The following is a 17,106-nucleotide window of genomic DNA, read 5'->3' on the forward strand; positions in this document are numbered from 1 at the left end:
GTTAAATTTCAATATGCTCAGTGACTGCCATAGCTTCTGGGTTATTATACCAGGTTTCAATTGGCCAATACATAACTGTTTTTATACGTCAGAATAGCTTCAGCAGGGGAACTGGTCACAGAATTACAATGATGGTTAGTGCCCTATGAATCATTTCACAACTACAAATGAGAAACACACAGGCAGTCTTGATTTTTTAGATGTACAGTGGAAATGTTCGAAATCTCAAATTTTCCTCTCAGCTCCATTTGCTCATCCATGGAGGAAGACAGCAAGCCAGTTCACAAAATGTACTTTCAGCCTAGCAGTACTAAATAGCCCCTATGGGAAATCTAATCTGTTATTTGTGAAGACAAGAGGCTATTCTATCTAGTGAGACCACGAATGTTGAGTCTTCCCTGAGTTACCAAATGCTATTCAGTCTTTATCTGAAATGCTCCCGTTTCTTCCATTCTGGTTATCTCCTCAGCAAACATAACGGAGAATTGTTCTGAATTATGTGTCAGATCTTCAGTGTGGGAAAAGGACTTGAATGATGTCAACAAGACCAGAAAATTCTGAGGGAAGACAGGCAGGTAAAGTCACAAGAATTACCACAACCCAGAGAGGTGGTTCTAAATGCTGTTTTTAAGCCAGTATATAACTTTAAAACAATTTTTTTGTGATACATACACTGATAAATTAAATTTAGCTTTAGAAATGAACTGTTGGCCTCAGTCACCATCCAGGCAAGGTAAATTTTTAGATTCATAACAAGCCTGAAATACATTTACAAGATCTAATCACATAAAATTCCTTCAAATTTAAAAGCAATTTTTGTGGTTCTCCGTGTAAAGGACAGCCAGAACTAAAGAAATGTCTTGATTTCTACTGTCCCATGCTGTTAAAATACAAGATCAAATATTGTCAAGAAAGATGAAAAGGTGGAAGTTTTACAGTTCTAAAGAACTGAATGTTTAAATGTAACTTCCAGTGAGAAATGACTGGGAAAAAACTTAGTGCACCTAATTAGGCCCTAATGACCAAATTCTTGGGCGGAAAGATTTGGTGACGAACCACATGAAAAAGACACTCTGCTAACTCCTTTTCTGAACTGCCACCCACTGAATTTCACCTGCACAAGGACATCCTATACATATTGCATCTTGAAAGGGCAACCTGAGCTGTGTTGAAACAGCTTAGCAGGAGTCAGGAGTGATTTCTGCCATTAGCAAGATAGGCAGGCTCCTGCTTAGCAACTTGCAGCTTTACTAAGACAGCGCCCAAGTCCACAAATTACAAGTTAACACTAAAATGTAAATCTAGATGCATTTTTTTGGTATAATTTTCCTGAAAAAATCTTATGTTATGTGCTGTTAAATGTTGTAAATGATATACTATATAAATTAGTTGAAACACCTCATGTCAAGTCCTTTCTACAGTTTATGGGTTGATAGGAAAGCAGAAAAGACAGCCTTTTTATTTCTGTACTATGTGAAAATACAAAGACCAGACATGCTGAAAAATCAGCTCAAAAGCAGTTTTAGAAAATCAATCAGAACAGGACAAGATATGAGTAACAATGATGATAATAATTAGAACCAAGACATGTATGGCCAATATTATATTTCCTCAACCAGGAACTGCTTCATATCGCACCCCATGAAAAGAAGTGGCTGGTGCAAATATTTTGCTTTGTTTCAGTAACATAATCTCCATCACCTTTTTTTGTCTGTGTCTTTCCTCTTTCTTACTCTCCTAAAAGATTGTAAATGAAAATGGAATCTCTCAACAAACCGCTACAAAGACAGTCTTTCGGCTCTTTCAGTATTCCACTCTCATGACAAAGCAGAAACAATTCCTTTATTCTTTCCCACATCTGACTACAAGACCCCAAGAGGATGAAGGGGACTTGCATACTGCCTTTTCAGCTCTCTTCCCCTGCAGCCACTCTTCTCCCTCCAGCTGGCCAGCACCAGGGCCCCTGCAATGCTCTCCCATTTAATTCCTACCCTCCATGGGGCTGCACAGACATGACTAATTGCAATTTACAAAACACTTCTAGTCTGCCCAGGCACTAGGCTCCAGCTTGCTCTACATCCAGTGTGTCAGCCCTGCAGGGACAAAAATATCACACATTTCCTTTGCAGCTTATGGCAGGGCACAAAGAGCAGATCTATCAAAGCTGATACACAGTGTCTTTTTGAGAGCAGAATGGAGCAAAAGATTATGAAATCACCTGTAATAATTCTTCTCTTTCTGGTCTGAATTCCTAAGAGGTGTTTTCCTCTCTTCCTAATGCAGTTGTCCTCCCTGTAATGGCTCAGCACTTAATGTCACTATCTTTTGAAACAGGTCAGGCTAATGGCAAGCTTGCTTTGGGCATATTGATTCAAGCTCATTAATATGCATACTCTCTCTCCATTCGTTTCTCTATTTACTTTGAAGTCGCCTCTCTGGAACCTGCAATGCTTTTCTGTGTTAAGACTCTTGGCTGGCATTTCTCAGCTTGCTGCGTCTGGTTTTTATCTAGGATGGAAATGGGACTGAATGCTGCAAAAGTTAGTCAATGGCACCTCAGGTGACATTTGGTGCCCAGCTGAATGAATTTCTTGGCCTCCTCACCCTCACCACTGAGAGGTATTCTTTCTACTTGCACTCAAGTTGGCTGTTTACATTGCACATTTTAGGGCAAGTAACATCTCCACATTTGTCAAGCATCTGCCCCAGGGGAGCACAGCCCCTCATTGTGCTCCTACAAAGAAAAACACCGCCAGACTCTTTCTAAATGTTTCTTCCACCTGAAAGAGCTATTTCCAGCATGGGGGGAGAAATCAGCTTTCACTCAGATATCAGATTCTCAGTGTGATGAGGGAAAGTGATTCAGCTGTCTTCTTTTATTTTTTGCTTTATGATTCAGGAGCAGCTCATTGTTCAGATGACAAGTCAGTCATAACTGGGAACTTCTGTGAGGGGGAGGAGTACAAGCATTTATATAATATTCAGAGGCCACTTTATATTAATATCTCTACCCAAACAGGCCAGTACCAACATTTTCCACTGCAACAGGCCCGTGTCATCCGAGGTTATTTTGGGCTGAAATATTTGGGCATACCACTTTCCTCAAAATACTTACAGGGACAGCCAGTTAGGTAGCTTCTCCTGAGACTGCATGGCAAGGTGGGTCAGTTTCCTACTAAGTCCCACCCAAGTACATGTGGAAATACGCACTCAGCTTTCATGATTCCTCCATACAAACAACAATGTCTTCTCCACAGACATCCATTAGAAAAACAAGGAACACACATGGAATTGTATGAGAGGAGCTGGCCATGATCAAGACACAGAGCCTGTCTAACTAAGGACTGAACACAGTTTGATTAAATTTAGTGGCTTCTTCTGGAAGGACCAAGAAGATTCAAATCAAACAGGGTTCAAATCAAACAAAGGGGTACAAACACCTTTTTTAGCAGATAGGACTGCCAGCCACTTCTAAGACTGTGCACCAAAACTTCTGCAGTTCAATTGAACCTAACTTGACTCCATATCCAACAATTCTTTCCAAGCCTTTAAATCCCCACTGTACTTGTATAGAAGAGCAGCAGTATGCTGCAAGATTTTAAAGTAACCAATTCCCCTGCTCGATCTCACAGAATTTTTCAGAAGATAAAATGTTTAAATGTGGAGCATTATAAATAAGGAGTTTTTAAATCCAATATCATTCTTTAAATTATTTGCCACATTCATTTTAACAGGAACCACCAAAGGAAATGTACAGTAAGTCAAAACAACTGAACAAAGCAAGTGGTAAAGACCAGTGGTCACTAATCCATGTCAGGATGCAAAGAGTTGCATCCCATTACTGGAATATGGCAATAGAGCAGGGCTGACAGGTGCTCAGGGGCAGAGAGTCATCACAGCTTGACAGGGTTCCTCTCCCAAAGGTCATGAAGGCTCCAGTCTCAGCAGCACCTAACAGCTTTAACACACAGACAGCTCACACTGCCTGCTGGCTTGTGGCTCACTTGATGCAAGAGAGAATCCATCTCCCAGCTGCTGGCTGAGGCACTTGGTCTTGATCTAGATCTACTGCTGCACAACCTTGGCTCAGTAACTACATATTCTCCAAGGGGAGCAGCAGGCAAGGATGCAGTGTCATCTTAAAATCCATCACACACTGGAATACAATTAAGAGCTGCAAAACTGAACAGTGAGTACAGAAATATCAGTGCCAAGAGCCAAAGTTGCCACCTGTGGAGGAGCTAACAGTCTAGAGATCAGAGCGCACATCAAAACGTTTTACAGTTTGTTTTTTTTTCCAAGTTTACCTTTCTTACTCATTTCCAGCACCTTAAAGCAGAAAAAATTCATCTCAGCTAGCCCTGAAAATTGGTGATTATGGAAAATAAAAATTGAAATGGATTACTTAGTGTGATCAGCTTTGGTCTTTTTAAAAACACCTAAAGCTCTGTGATTGTCAAACCACAGTCATCTGGAACCTGAAAATGTAGTCAGCTCTAATATGACAATGCAAATCAGTTCATCGGCTAAAAAGGAGGAGAGATGAGAGACCATGGCACAAAAAGATTTTGACTCACAGTGGCTAATTTCTGAACATCTTCATCAGATGCTCCCAGTGAAGCAAGTCCTATCTCTTGTGAAAACTGTGCAAATTTGGGATCAGCAAGTAGAGGCACATGTCCCAAGAGTTCATGGCATGTATCCCTAAGGAAATGGAAATGAAAAGAGAGTCATTACAGAAATTAATACCATAATAATTCCATAATTAATTTAACATAAGGCATTTTACAGGGGTCTGACTCCCACCTTACAATGAAACATGGTTTTTACAGTGTAGTTCTTCACAGTTTCTATGTGTAGGTAGAAACACACACATTTGCTTCTGTTAAATAGATTATACATCATTTAACCCCAGCTGTTCTGTGCTTTGCTCATCATTTCCAGATTGAGTGGAAGAGCCTGATCACTACAATCTTTCAGACTTGGTGACATGAAGACTGAACTGCCCACAGGAAAGCCAGCTGTCCCACAAGTACAGTTTTCAGCTTTTCTGTCTACATAAATCAAAATCCAACACATTCCCTCTTCCTCTTGTCCATTCCTCTTTCTGTAATTGGGCAGCACTCCACATCAAACATTTTGCCACTTGTCCCCAGAAATATGGGGCAGTATTTACAGAGGGTTCTGTGTGCCTAATTTCTCACTTAGTCATGAAATCCTACTGCAATTACTGGGTACTTTTGTTATGCAGTCTACTTTTCAGCAAGCAGATTTCAGAAAAAGCAGAGAATCCAAGTCATTTCAAAAAGAACAGCTGTTCACATCTGTAAGTGCATTGTTAGTCATGACAAAGTGCAGACATAAGTGTACCAAAAACTGCTAACGGAAGTGCACATGCATCATCTACAAAAGCTTTCAAACAATTTTGAAAGTTTTGCTGCATTTGTTCACAGGAAATAATGGACTTGGTAGTAAAGTTCACTTTAAAAATCCAATCTGACATTTCCTTTGCTTTTGTCTCTTTCAAGACATACCTCTGGTTTTTGTTTTGTTTTGTTTTTATCCTAAGCTGTAAACAAATGCTTTAAAGGCAGGGAGAAAACATCAAGTTTTCTGCCTTCTACTCAAAATCATCCAATTTGTCTTTTATAAACTATTTTTGTTTGAAAAGTCACAGAATATGACATTTCAGATAAATCATGAACAGAAAAACAACCCTCTATATAATTTAAAGTCTTCTTACTCAGTATCGTCACCAAGAAGTCTGAACCAATAATAGTAGTAAATAGAAGTTGGTGGTTTGCATCACTTGACTGGATAATCATCAAAGCTAATTAATTAATTCTTTAATTAATTCCATTCCAATCACAACAATTTTTTCTGTATTCTCCTACAAGATTTAGGTCACTAACAATGCAAAGGACAGCTGGGAAATGTAGTTTGCAGTCTGACAGACACACCACTTCACAGCACCAAGCAATTCACTGGAGGAACCTGATTTCTCCTACCATCAACTTCCAACATAAAAACGGGTCACAAAGCCCATTCTGTGGAAGCCCAGCACACCAATTCTTACTTCCACCAAGCAGGCTGACAGTAATTGCTGAGCATCTGTGCTACACTCCACCAGTTCAGCTATACTTAGCTTTGTATCAGTAGTTCAAGCAGAAGCAAACAATGAAGCTGGCTCCAAGTTCCTGGCTCCAGGTAAGCACACTCATCTGCAGGCAGGTTTCTACAGCAGCATCACTGCTAGTGACACCTGAGCTAGTGCCTGCCTCTCGATTTTCCTGTGCTGAAGCCACAAGCCCCAGAAAGAAATAAGCAAAGATGACTTATTCCCAGTTCTGCACTGGGACACATGGCCTTTGTTATGTCCACTCTTGCAGACAAAATGAGAACAGACAAAGCCTAATCCCATTAACTTGTCTCTCTTGGCAAGGGGAAAAGAATGAGGAGGCAGAAGATATTTCTCTCATGCCTTTAGTTTGTAGATTCTTCCATTAAAGCTATGCAAAGTAGTATTTTGAATGTGTAGTTACAAAGAGGGGAGCTTAAAGCAAAAAGGATATGAACAAAAAACCCCCAAAACCACAAAATCTCGCAGGCAGAAATATGAACCAGTACTTGGGATTGTCATTGGAGTCTTTTAGACTTCCCTGCCAGTCTGGTCCTTTATAGATAGTCTAAACAATATAATTCTTTGCTTAACTACCAAAGCTGATTCTTTTATTTTGTCTTATTCTGAAAATAATTAAGTTCCTTTAATTTATTCACACACATTGCTCAGAGAAAATAAGATATTTGTAATGCACTTTTCACAGCAAAAGATTTTTCTTGAAGTAAATTAGTTAGTAAAGCAGAAGAAATCTACATAGCTCTGTGAATGTAGTAGAAACATAATTAAAATCAGGAAGAAATATGTTTTAAAATGCACATGGTAGTGATACAGATCAAACCAAATGAACTCTCTAATTTGTATCTAGCTCTGTAGCCCGGGTGTTAAATCTGACGGAAAGCCCACTGAAGTCAAAGGGAGCCTTTTTACCTGGTTTATATCATTGAAATGCAACATTCACCAGCCAGGACCGGCAGCAAAGCTCATTATGGCCCCATAGATCAACCAGAAGATCTCAGGGCGTTGCAGTTACTGCAGAAGATGAAGAGCTGTCCCCACTCAAGTCAATTTAATTTTGGCATTGATTTAAAAAAGCACTACGCTTTCACTCTACACTTCTGGTAACACTGTGTGTTCTATGTTATGTAAAGAAACCTAAACACATTTTAAAAGGGACTGTCAAAATTTTCCTATGGAGTTCCTGGTAGTCAGTACACATTACTCAACTAATGTGAACCAGTAGGTTGAGACTATAACTTGTATTTTTAAGTTCAGCCCAAATAAGAAATAAAAATCTTCATTCTAATTCAACTGTTATTATTACTCAGTGACTTCCCAGACAGTATGACCAGAAAGGCTACCCAAGAAGCAGCTGCCATTACTACTAAGGATCAGCTGTGATCTACTGCATAATTCTGAGCATAAGCAGCATCCTGAAAATTGCAGGGCTCTCAAATACACAAATCAATGAACCAGAGAACATCACAAAAAGCACAGATACAAGTAATTGCTTCCTGAAAGATGTTATTGCCTTTATCCTGTTGGAGTTATGTACCTAAATCTCTTATCAGTAGATGAAAATGTTCTTCTAGTTTGTACTAAGTTAATAAACATCATCATTTTTTTGCTGAACACTGGTACATGCTGCAGCCTGAAACACTGGCTTCCCACAGAGAGGAAATCATCAATGCAAAGCCTGGTACTTCCCTTGCATCATTTTTTTTTTTAATATCTACAGATGTTTTTAAATAGACCCGAAGAAGTTCAGCCCTTCCTTCCATCCAAGCCCTCCTTTCAAAATTTTCCATTCTATCAATTTTCCTACAAATTTAAGAGATTTAAGTTCTAATTACAGAGATTATAGAAGTGACTGAATTCCTTCAGGGATCACCAGCTCCTTTCCAAAAGAAACGCACACACAAAGCTAGCCTCAGAGCATTTCTGCAAGACAAGTTCTTTGCCACATTCAGATGCTGAGGAGAAAGGTAGAGAAGTGTCTAACAGCACCATCTGGTGACTCCTGCCAGAATAAAGCTACCAAGTTTTTAGATACAGCTTAGTATGCAGCGCCATTAAACCTTTTATGTCCAAAAATATTACTCCATGGTTTTGGCAGTCAATTCATGAAATCAAACATAGGCAAGAGTCCAAATGTTTACAGTACTGGAGCTGAATATATATGTATTAATCCTTTGTGTAAATTTGGAAAAAATCAAACAAGTAGTCCAAGTGGAATAAACCACAGCTAGAATCTCATGCTAACTGCCTGATGAATGATTCACTGCAAAAACTGTCACTCCTGTGGTTACAGGATCAGAAGATACCTTTGGTAAAACTACCTCTACATTATCTAAATGACAGGTACTGTTCTGCTATTACTGCACAGGACAACATATATAACACAAGACAAGAGCTACAATCTATTTGATCTTCTTTTTCCCCACTTTTAATCAAAAGACCATATAGCAAAATATTTCATACTAACTTGCAATGTTGTGTTTTGGGAAAGCGGCAATGCTGTTCCCTAAAAGTCATAATTAAAGTGTTTCTTATTTCTGTCATAATTTCCCTGTAACATATCTAATATTCTCTCTTGGTAAGAGAATAGTGCTCCATGTCTTGCTTGTGTTGTGTTATAGGAGAGAAATGAAGTTCAGCTGTGCAACCTGCTCCAAAGAAATAAAAATGGGAAGACAGAAGATCAAATTAAAATTCTGAAAGCAGATTTTTTTCAAAATATTCAGGGTTTTGAGTTTTTTCACTACTTCTTTCTAGCTGTCCCAGCAGAAAATAAAATTGTAGACACTTTTTAAAATTTTTTAGGTGAAAACTCCATTTTCCACTGAAATTTAATTGAAATAGTATTTCTGACCCACTGTATAAATAATCCAGTTATTTAAGATCCTTGTAAAAAGTCAACAAAAAAGTCTTTGAATTAAATTCTGGCTCGCCGATGTGCAGGATTTTGCCATCAACAGTGTAAGAAGAATTTCACATTTTGTAAAAAGGTTCCTCTTTTCAATCTTGCCAGATTGAGTTGGTTCCTTTCAGAAAGTGGTGAGTATGTTTTTTCAGTGCTAGAGCAAAGGCAGCACTTACGGTTCCGGTGTGTAGAGGGGGTCAGAGCCGTGCCGGATGTACTGCGTGCAGTGAAACACTCGGTAGGCTAAGCCAGCTAAAAAGTCACGGGGAGACAGGTATCCAGCAACTGGTCTCACTGTGAAGCCAGACCTCTCTGAAGGGAGAGAGATAATAAAAGGCCACATTACATTGATCTTTGTATCACTTTCTGGTGACAGATCTGTTGTTAATTATTCTACCAGAAGCGTGACACAAAGAGTCTTGATGATCACCAGACATAATTTTCAATTATTACATGCAAGAAGTATTTTGCATTGCTAGCATATGTATAATGAAAACAGCTTGAGGTATTTCAAAGTTGGTCTGAATATCTTTGTCTAGAAAAAAATGCTGAGGTACCATAAGTGATGTCCTTAAAATTTTAAGAACAAAAATTTTTGTCCGGTACCAAATGGGAGAGAAGTTTCCATATTGGAAAATACGCAAAATATGTTTAAAAACTAACAGAACAGAATAGGATTAAAACAAATATGTTTGTGTCAATAAAATACTGATTTTTATATTTAAGATCCTCATTGAAATATTTAACAGTGTTCTTTTTTCAGATTAGTCCCAGAGTGAAACAGTTTCAGATTCAGTGACTTCAAAATGTATGTTTCTCTCAAAAATTAATTCGTTATTCTTTCAAAGTTTTTACAGGACAATGTTTCAAATTTTTCTGCAACAGGTACTACTACCTGTTTTGTGTAGTCTGAAAACATATTTCTGAAACAAGTGTGAGATTTTGAATTTCTAGCTAGGGAGAAAAAATCTGTACAATTTGGTATCATTCCTTAGCGACTGTAACACAATACATGAGAGACCCAGAAGGACACAATCAAATTCAAAGAATGATGAGTCAGCTATTAGCAAATGCAGGTTTTCACAGACAAGAATTATGGACGAAGTGCAGGCTGAGGAAAGTAAGCTTCTCGTTATAAATTCTTTATTTCCTTTAGCTCGTCCATATATATATATTTGGATAAAATGCTTGGCTAATTATTCTCTAACTAGCATATAAGTTGGTTTATTTTTTTTTCAAACACCTGCCTTTATAATATTTTAGTTCCTGAGTAAAAAGTTTAAGAAACAAATATATGTAGCTGACGGGACCTTTGAGGAGAAATTAAACTCTTAAATTAACTCTTTGGTGGCTTTTCCTCCAGACCTAAAAACATCTCCATGTCTACCACGTTGTCCATATGGGCAGCATTTCCATTACAAATTTACATTTACATTCCAATTTACAAATTAAAAATAAGAATTTATTTTTGAACTTAAACATATAATACACTGATCCTTAAAAAATGAAAGAGAAGCACCACATCACCTACTGTGTCCAACACATCTTTTTCACATACAAATAAAAGGATTAGCTTCATGAGGTCTCGAGCACTCAGGAAAGCTTCATATTCATCAGGCTACACAACAGTGTATCAAACCTGCCCTCCTCTTTAAATTCAGTTATCTTGGCATTTGGCTCCCCCTTTTTCCTGCCTGGATTTTTGGGGGATGCCCAGTGCAGTTATGAGAAGCCCCCATCTGTCACTAACTCAGGTTTTCTTTCCACCAAACCGAAGGGCTTTTGCCCTGTACAAGATAACATCATGCTTTCACATGTGCAGCTGATTAATTTCTCTCCGTTTCATACTTGCAAATATCTACATAAAACTGTCTTGACTCCAAAAACACTGCCACAGAGAACACCAAAACCAGAATGATACTTCAGTCTAAACTGAAGGCCACTGACGGTGCTCTGAGTCTTTTCACTCAATGTGCTTTGTACTCCATACTAACAAAAAAGTGTTTTCATGAAACCATATCTATTGATAAACCAAATATGAATCTTACCTTTAAGAAAAATAGAAACATCTTCCAACTGAGGCACATTATCTTCTCTGTATCCACAGTACTTGCTCAGCAGAGGAAAGTTTTTTAAATATTCACGACAAGCATGGGTGGGATAGAGTTTACTGAGTTCCCTAAATACCACTCCCCAAGTTTTAACTTCTTCAGCTGTGTACTCCACTCTGGGAATGGGTTGACCACTATTGGAAAAAAAAGTACAAAATACATCCGAATACAAGCAGACTGTAGGCAGATTGTAAATAGCAATATTTCCACAAAAAGTACTATTTAAATAAAGGCAAATGACACTATTAAAACTATTTGAACTATTTTTAATTGACATCTTGGCGCTTCTTCCATTGAATTATTTCTTCATGTTACAATGTACGTATTCTATCATTTCCTTAAGAATTGTTTCTCTCTAAGCAATCTCATTGCTTCTTAATCTTTTTACGTGTCATAGTAGAAAGATGGATTTCTTATATACCATGCTCCTATACCAGACTAATATTTCTCCACTTACTGCCACTGGTACCTTTGCAAGTGGAATGCTGTAGATCCTGATTCAGTCTAACATGTAGATTGAGTAAGACCTTCAACAGACTGCATTTTCTATCCATTCTTTAAAATACATAATATTCACACAGCATCAAATGCTGGGTCAAGATTAGGCAATTACATAGATGCTTAGAAATGTACGGATCCAATTTTAAAAATGTGTATTTATTGCTTAGACAGTTGCTTACATATCCAGATATGTTTAGAACCCTGAATTGATGCAGGATTATATTAGGAGAAAGCTCATCTCAGAGCCAGCAGCTCAGCCTAGAGGAAAACTTTAAATACATCTCTCCTTTTGTTTTGATTCTGCCTTGTTCTTCTGCCTCTTCTTGCTTGCACAGATGTACAGACATTGGAAAGCAGGAGCCTTCCAGGATACCTGCAACTCTGACAGCCAAGATTTGCCTTGAGTAGCTACAGTTAATTCAAAACTCACTGATAGTGTGAACATTGCTAAGAGATCCTTCCAACTTGCACTGCCTTGTATTTAGCTGTAAGGAATTACCCATGACATGCCATGGGCCATCACCTCATGTCATTAATTGCCCCTTGAAATGTTTCAGTGCTCCTCTAGAATTAATATTCACAATCTAGAATGTGTAATCTCCGCAGTCTGCCTTCTCCTCAGGCATCTTCTCTGGCACTGTAACAACATACAGATTGGCAGAGGGATTCACAGCATCTGCCTCCGCTCCATCAGTCCTTATCTCTCACTCTCCTGCCACAGGGCTGGCAATGTGGGCACTCCCTGCCCAGTGCTGCAGCTCCCCCAGTACCACAGACAGCTCCCCCAGTACCACAGACAGTTGCCCCAGTACCACAGACAGTTGCCCCAGTACCACAGACAGCTGCCCCAGCACCACAGACAGCTGCCCCAGCACCAGAGACAGCTGCCCCAGCACCACAGACAGCTGCCCCAGCACCAGAGACAGCTGCCCCAGCACCACAGACAGCTGCCCCAGCACCACAGACAGCTGCCCCAGCACCAGAGACAGCTCCCTCAGCATCACAGACAGCTGCCCCAGTACCACAGACAGCTGCCCCAGCACCACAGACAGCTCCCTCAGCACCACAGACAGCTGCCCCAGCACCAGAGACAGCTCCCTCAGCATCACAGACAGCTGCCCCAGTACCACAGACAGCTGCCCCAGCACCACAGACAGCTCCCTCAGCACCACAGACAGCTGCCCCAGCACCAGAGACAGCTCCCTCAGCATCACAGACAGCTGCCCCAGCACCAGAGACAGCTGCCCCAGTACCACAGACAGCTCCCTCAGCACCACAGACAGCTGCCCCAGCACCACAGACAGCTGCCCCAGCACCACAGACAGCTGCCCCAGTACCAGACATCTCCCTCAGCACCACAGACAGCTGCCCCAGCACCATAGACAGCTGCCCCAGCACCACAGACAGCTGCCCCAGCACCACAGACAGCTGCCCCAGCACCATAGACAGCTCCCTCAGCACCACAGACAGCAGCTGAACAGGCACATCAGGCACGGGCAGCTCCATTGCAGCTGGAGAACTGCAGTGCTGGCCTCTTGCTGGCAGCTGCTGCGCAATTCATAATCCTGTCTCCACTGTACGAGGTAACAAGGAATAAGCCCTCATGTCACATTTGATTGCTGCTATGCAGTCCCTACATGCACAAGAGAGGATCATCTGCCCTACATTCATTGTGGTTGTCCCCTCATCTTTATTGAAAACTTACCATTTAATCCCCTTGCCTTTCATGATATCAAAGGATTTTGATCCATGGCAGTTATCTGTCAGTCAAAGGCAACTTTGTATGAGGTGCTCATACTTGGTAGGGACTGCTGAATATCCAATACATGCACTAGTTCCCTGACAGCCACTTTTGCAGACATGACGAGAATTGCAACACTTTTAGTGAAGTATTTCTCATCCACAGGAGCTGCACTGGGTCTGTGCCCATCCTGCAGTGGGAGAGAGTCCTTCAGGTCTAGTGTCTGTCTTCCCCCTTGAACAGTTCATCAGCCTTAAGCTGCCTGCCAGCACATGGAAAACATAGCACAGCTATTCTGAATTGTACTGTACACAACAGATACCAGCAGGTTGCTACTCCATGCATTTGCTTCTGCCAGAATACCCAGCCTCATCCCTTCTCCTTAGGCCTGACCTCTACTGTGGATACTACCAGTATGGGTCAGCACTGGCACATCAAGCAGGAAGATATGTTTTTCCAGTTGAAAAGCTCGTGTTTCTATCTAGCCTGTCACTAGAAAGGCATAAACACAATCAAGGATCTGAAGCTTACTCACTGCTCACTAAAAGGTTTATAACTTAGTTATTGTTCCAATTAATTCATTAGTACTGAAGTAAGGCTCACTGAACATTAATTCCTTAATAGGTTTCATGCCTGGGAGAGCTGATCTTATTTCCAGCTGATCATGATACTGCTTTCTTTATAGAGAGAATCAAGACAGCCAGACTTGTGGGAGGATCTATGCATTTTTCCCTCACCTCTGCAAACTTGATGTTTCTTACCTTCTTATTTCAACATGCAAGACCCACCTCGCACTCATACATTTCAATAAATCATGGAAATGGCCAATCTGCATAGCCAGTTTCCTTGTGGTTAAGATGACTCTACAAGCTAACCTAATCTGAATTTTTATTTCTCCTTATTAAAATAGGGTCTTTCCATTTTGCCGCGGTCATGAGCTATCAACTCATATTATTAATTCCCTCTTAAACATCGTATGTTTCCTACAGATTTAATTTTCGCAACACTTTTTCAAACCCTAATCAGTCTCAAAGGACTAATTAGCAAGATTAACGCATTTTCACTCTCTTTAGGATAGAAGCTAAGTGAAGGAGGGAGGAATATGTTTTTTTATGGCTTTTTTGGTCCATTTATTTCACACAGCTGATCTTCACTGCTGTGCTATATTAACATGTCTTTTGCCTTAACAGCCAGCTCCAGCAAACACCTGCTCCTTCAAGTTCACTTGGTAATGCTTTTCTCTCTCTCTCTTCATTACAGACACCCCTTCATGTTCAAGCAAAGCAAAGTATCTACCACTATAGAAAAGTAGAAATTCATAAAGGAAATGCTGATCTGGGATTTTCAACTCAACTTTTTATGGAGCCAATTCCTTGCAGCCACATCTCTGTGGTTTTTTAAAGAAACAAAAGTGGGTTGTTGGTTTTTTTACAATGGAAAATGAAAAGCAGAAACATATCGAGCCTCAGTAAGTGATTAGGAAAGTCACTTGCCTGGAAGACACTGAGAGATGTTTATCCACAAGGAGGCCAGCCCTTGTAAAAGAGCTGTTCTTTTTGTGGAAATAAGTAAATAGTCATTAGACACCAGAAGAGAGTGTCACAAGAGTTTGATATAGTGTCAAGACACCTGTAGTAACTCTCAACTCTCCAGTGTGGGTAGCAGAAACAGCCCAGCTGTAGCAGCACAGCTTTCCCTGAGCTGATTTGCCTTTCCTCAGCATGGTTTGGGCTGTGCTGCAACAGGATACTGAGGCTGTGTCCCTGGGCTGTCTCTCCATGGATACCCAGAGACAGACTGACTGTACAGACCAGTAGACACAGCACATCCCTGGGGGTGAGGATAACCAGTGCAGGAGACCTGAAGTATGAATGAGATTTTGACACATGTTAGATAACTGCCCTAAGCACTGGTCTCAGTTTTTCTGGTGCCTGTCTAAGAGTATTTGAAGCCTTTTCTTCTCTTTCTTCTTATAATAATAGGACAAGTTTGCAATCTTTTAAAGGTTTGAAAAGATGAGTGGAATGAAGGAGTATATTTGACAAGTTTTGCTGAAGTACAAGATCTGGTCCTCAAATAACCTCTGGTTTGGACTGTGTCATTTTTGTAACGTGCCTGCAAAAATTTTTTTAAGCCTTCAAAATCTAAAGAAGGAAAAGGTTTTCCTTTCCTTGATTTGTTTTATTTTCTGGAAATATGCAGGATTACTTTCTGTTGTTTTGCAAAAAGGTGTTTCTCTTCTGGTTTCAGGAAAAAAAGGCCACACTTTGAAGCTAAAGACCAACTACTGCTTAGTAAGCCAGCTGCATCACCTTTCCAGCACTTAGGCAGCTGAGAGGGAGAAGGAAGGAGGATCTTACCAGCAAGTTAGCAGCTGTGAAATGCACAGCAGTACTGCCACCATCATGGATAAATGGAGAGCTATCCCACTTACTGAAAGAGCCTAAGAGCACACACAGCCTGCCCTCACCCACAGGTATCCACTTGACATTTCACACTGCAGTAAATGACAAGAAGCACTGACTTCACTGCAAGCATTAGACTAAAAGAAAGATAATAAATCAATCAGCTTTAAACAAACATTCTAACAAAAAAGCTATCTCAATTTACATTTGAAAGCTGGCTAGAATCAGGGCTTACCTGGGCAGCCTAGAGAGCTTCTCTACTAATAAAAACCTGCCCCAGCAGGCAGCAGCTCAGTGTGCTGGATGGATGCTGTGAGCACCCAGCTAAACAAATACCACTGTGGGCAGAAAGAAAGGGGAAAGAACACTGGCACCTACATGTGTGTAAGACTGGTCATAGCTTAATGACTGCCTCGGGACAACAGTAGAGGAAAAATATAATCAGAATTATATGGTCAAAAGCAGACTTAATCCTTCTGTCCTCCCAGCCTCCTGCAGGCTGTATAATAGCCCTATACTGAAAAACCTTCAGAAATTCAGTTTTGACTTGATTCCTGACAGGATGTGCCTCCTATAAGTGGGGAAAAAAATTGCACGTTTCATATTCTTAAATCACGTAGGTAGGAATCTCAAAGGAGAAAAAATGAAAAACCTAAAGAAGTGTAGAAAAGAAAATGGAAAAGAGCATGAAATTAATATGTTCTTTCCCTTGAGAATGAGGGTTTAAACCTGTTGCAAATAAAACCTAAAGTAGGATTAGAACTAGTTGAGTGCTTCTGTGACAAGAAAATTGCAACACAGTAGGTGTTTGTAGGTAGAACAGCAAGTTTCCTAACTTCCAGAGACCGTAGCAGATTGAAAATACTGACTTGAAATGGGGGGAAAAAAACAGAATGAGAAAACACTTGCAGTGTACTTGTGCAGACAAGCCACCAGCTTCTCTAACTACACAGAAATGCACTGACTAAATTCAAAAAAATTTAGAGCTATATTGGCAAAACCGATAAATGGCATTTTGCAGCATCCAGTAGAATCATAGAATGACAAAATTCTAAGGTTGGAAAAGACCTCTAAGATTGCCAAGTCCAACTGTTAACCCAGTGCTACTATGTTCACCACTAAACCTTGTCCCAAAATGCCACATCCAAACACCTTTTGAACACTTCCAGGGGTAGTAATCCCACCACTTCCCTGGGCAGCCTTCTCCAATGCCCAACCACCCTTTCAATAAAAAAGTTTCCTAATAACCAGTCTAAACCCCTGTGCAGCTTGATGCCATTTCTTCTCATCCTGTCACTTATTATCTG

The 17,106-nt window shown here is 40.2% G+C and overlaps 1 protein-coding gene across 1 annotated transcript in view; it reads right to left on the bottom strand.

Annotated features, from left to right (window-relative positions):
- Window positions 1-17,106, bottom strand: part of TPH2 (tryptophan hydroxylase 2) — a 50,308-nt gene that overhangs the window by 23,745 nt on the left and 9,457 nt on the right. Inside the window, exons 6-8 of the mRNA XM_058022870.1 lie at window positions 11,090-11,286; window positions 9,218-9,353; window positions 4,578-4,704 (exon numbers count right to left, since the gene is read on the bottom strand). Coding sequence (XP_057878853.1) covers window positions 4,578-4,704; window positions 9,218-9,353; window positions 11,090-11,286 — 460 coding nt within the window. The remainder of the gene's footprint in view (window positions 1-4,577; window positions 4,705-9,217; window positions 9,354-11,089; window positions 11,287-17,106) is intronic.

This window comes from Melospiza georgiana, chromosome 4 (genome assembly GCF_028018845.1).
Source record: "Melospiza georgiana isolate bMelGeo1 chromosome 4, bMelGeo1.pri, whole genome shotgun sequence".
NCBI lineage: Eukaryota > Metazoa > Chordata > Aves > Passeriformes > Passerellidae > Melospiza > Melospiza georgiana.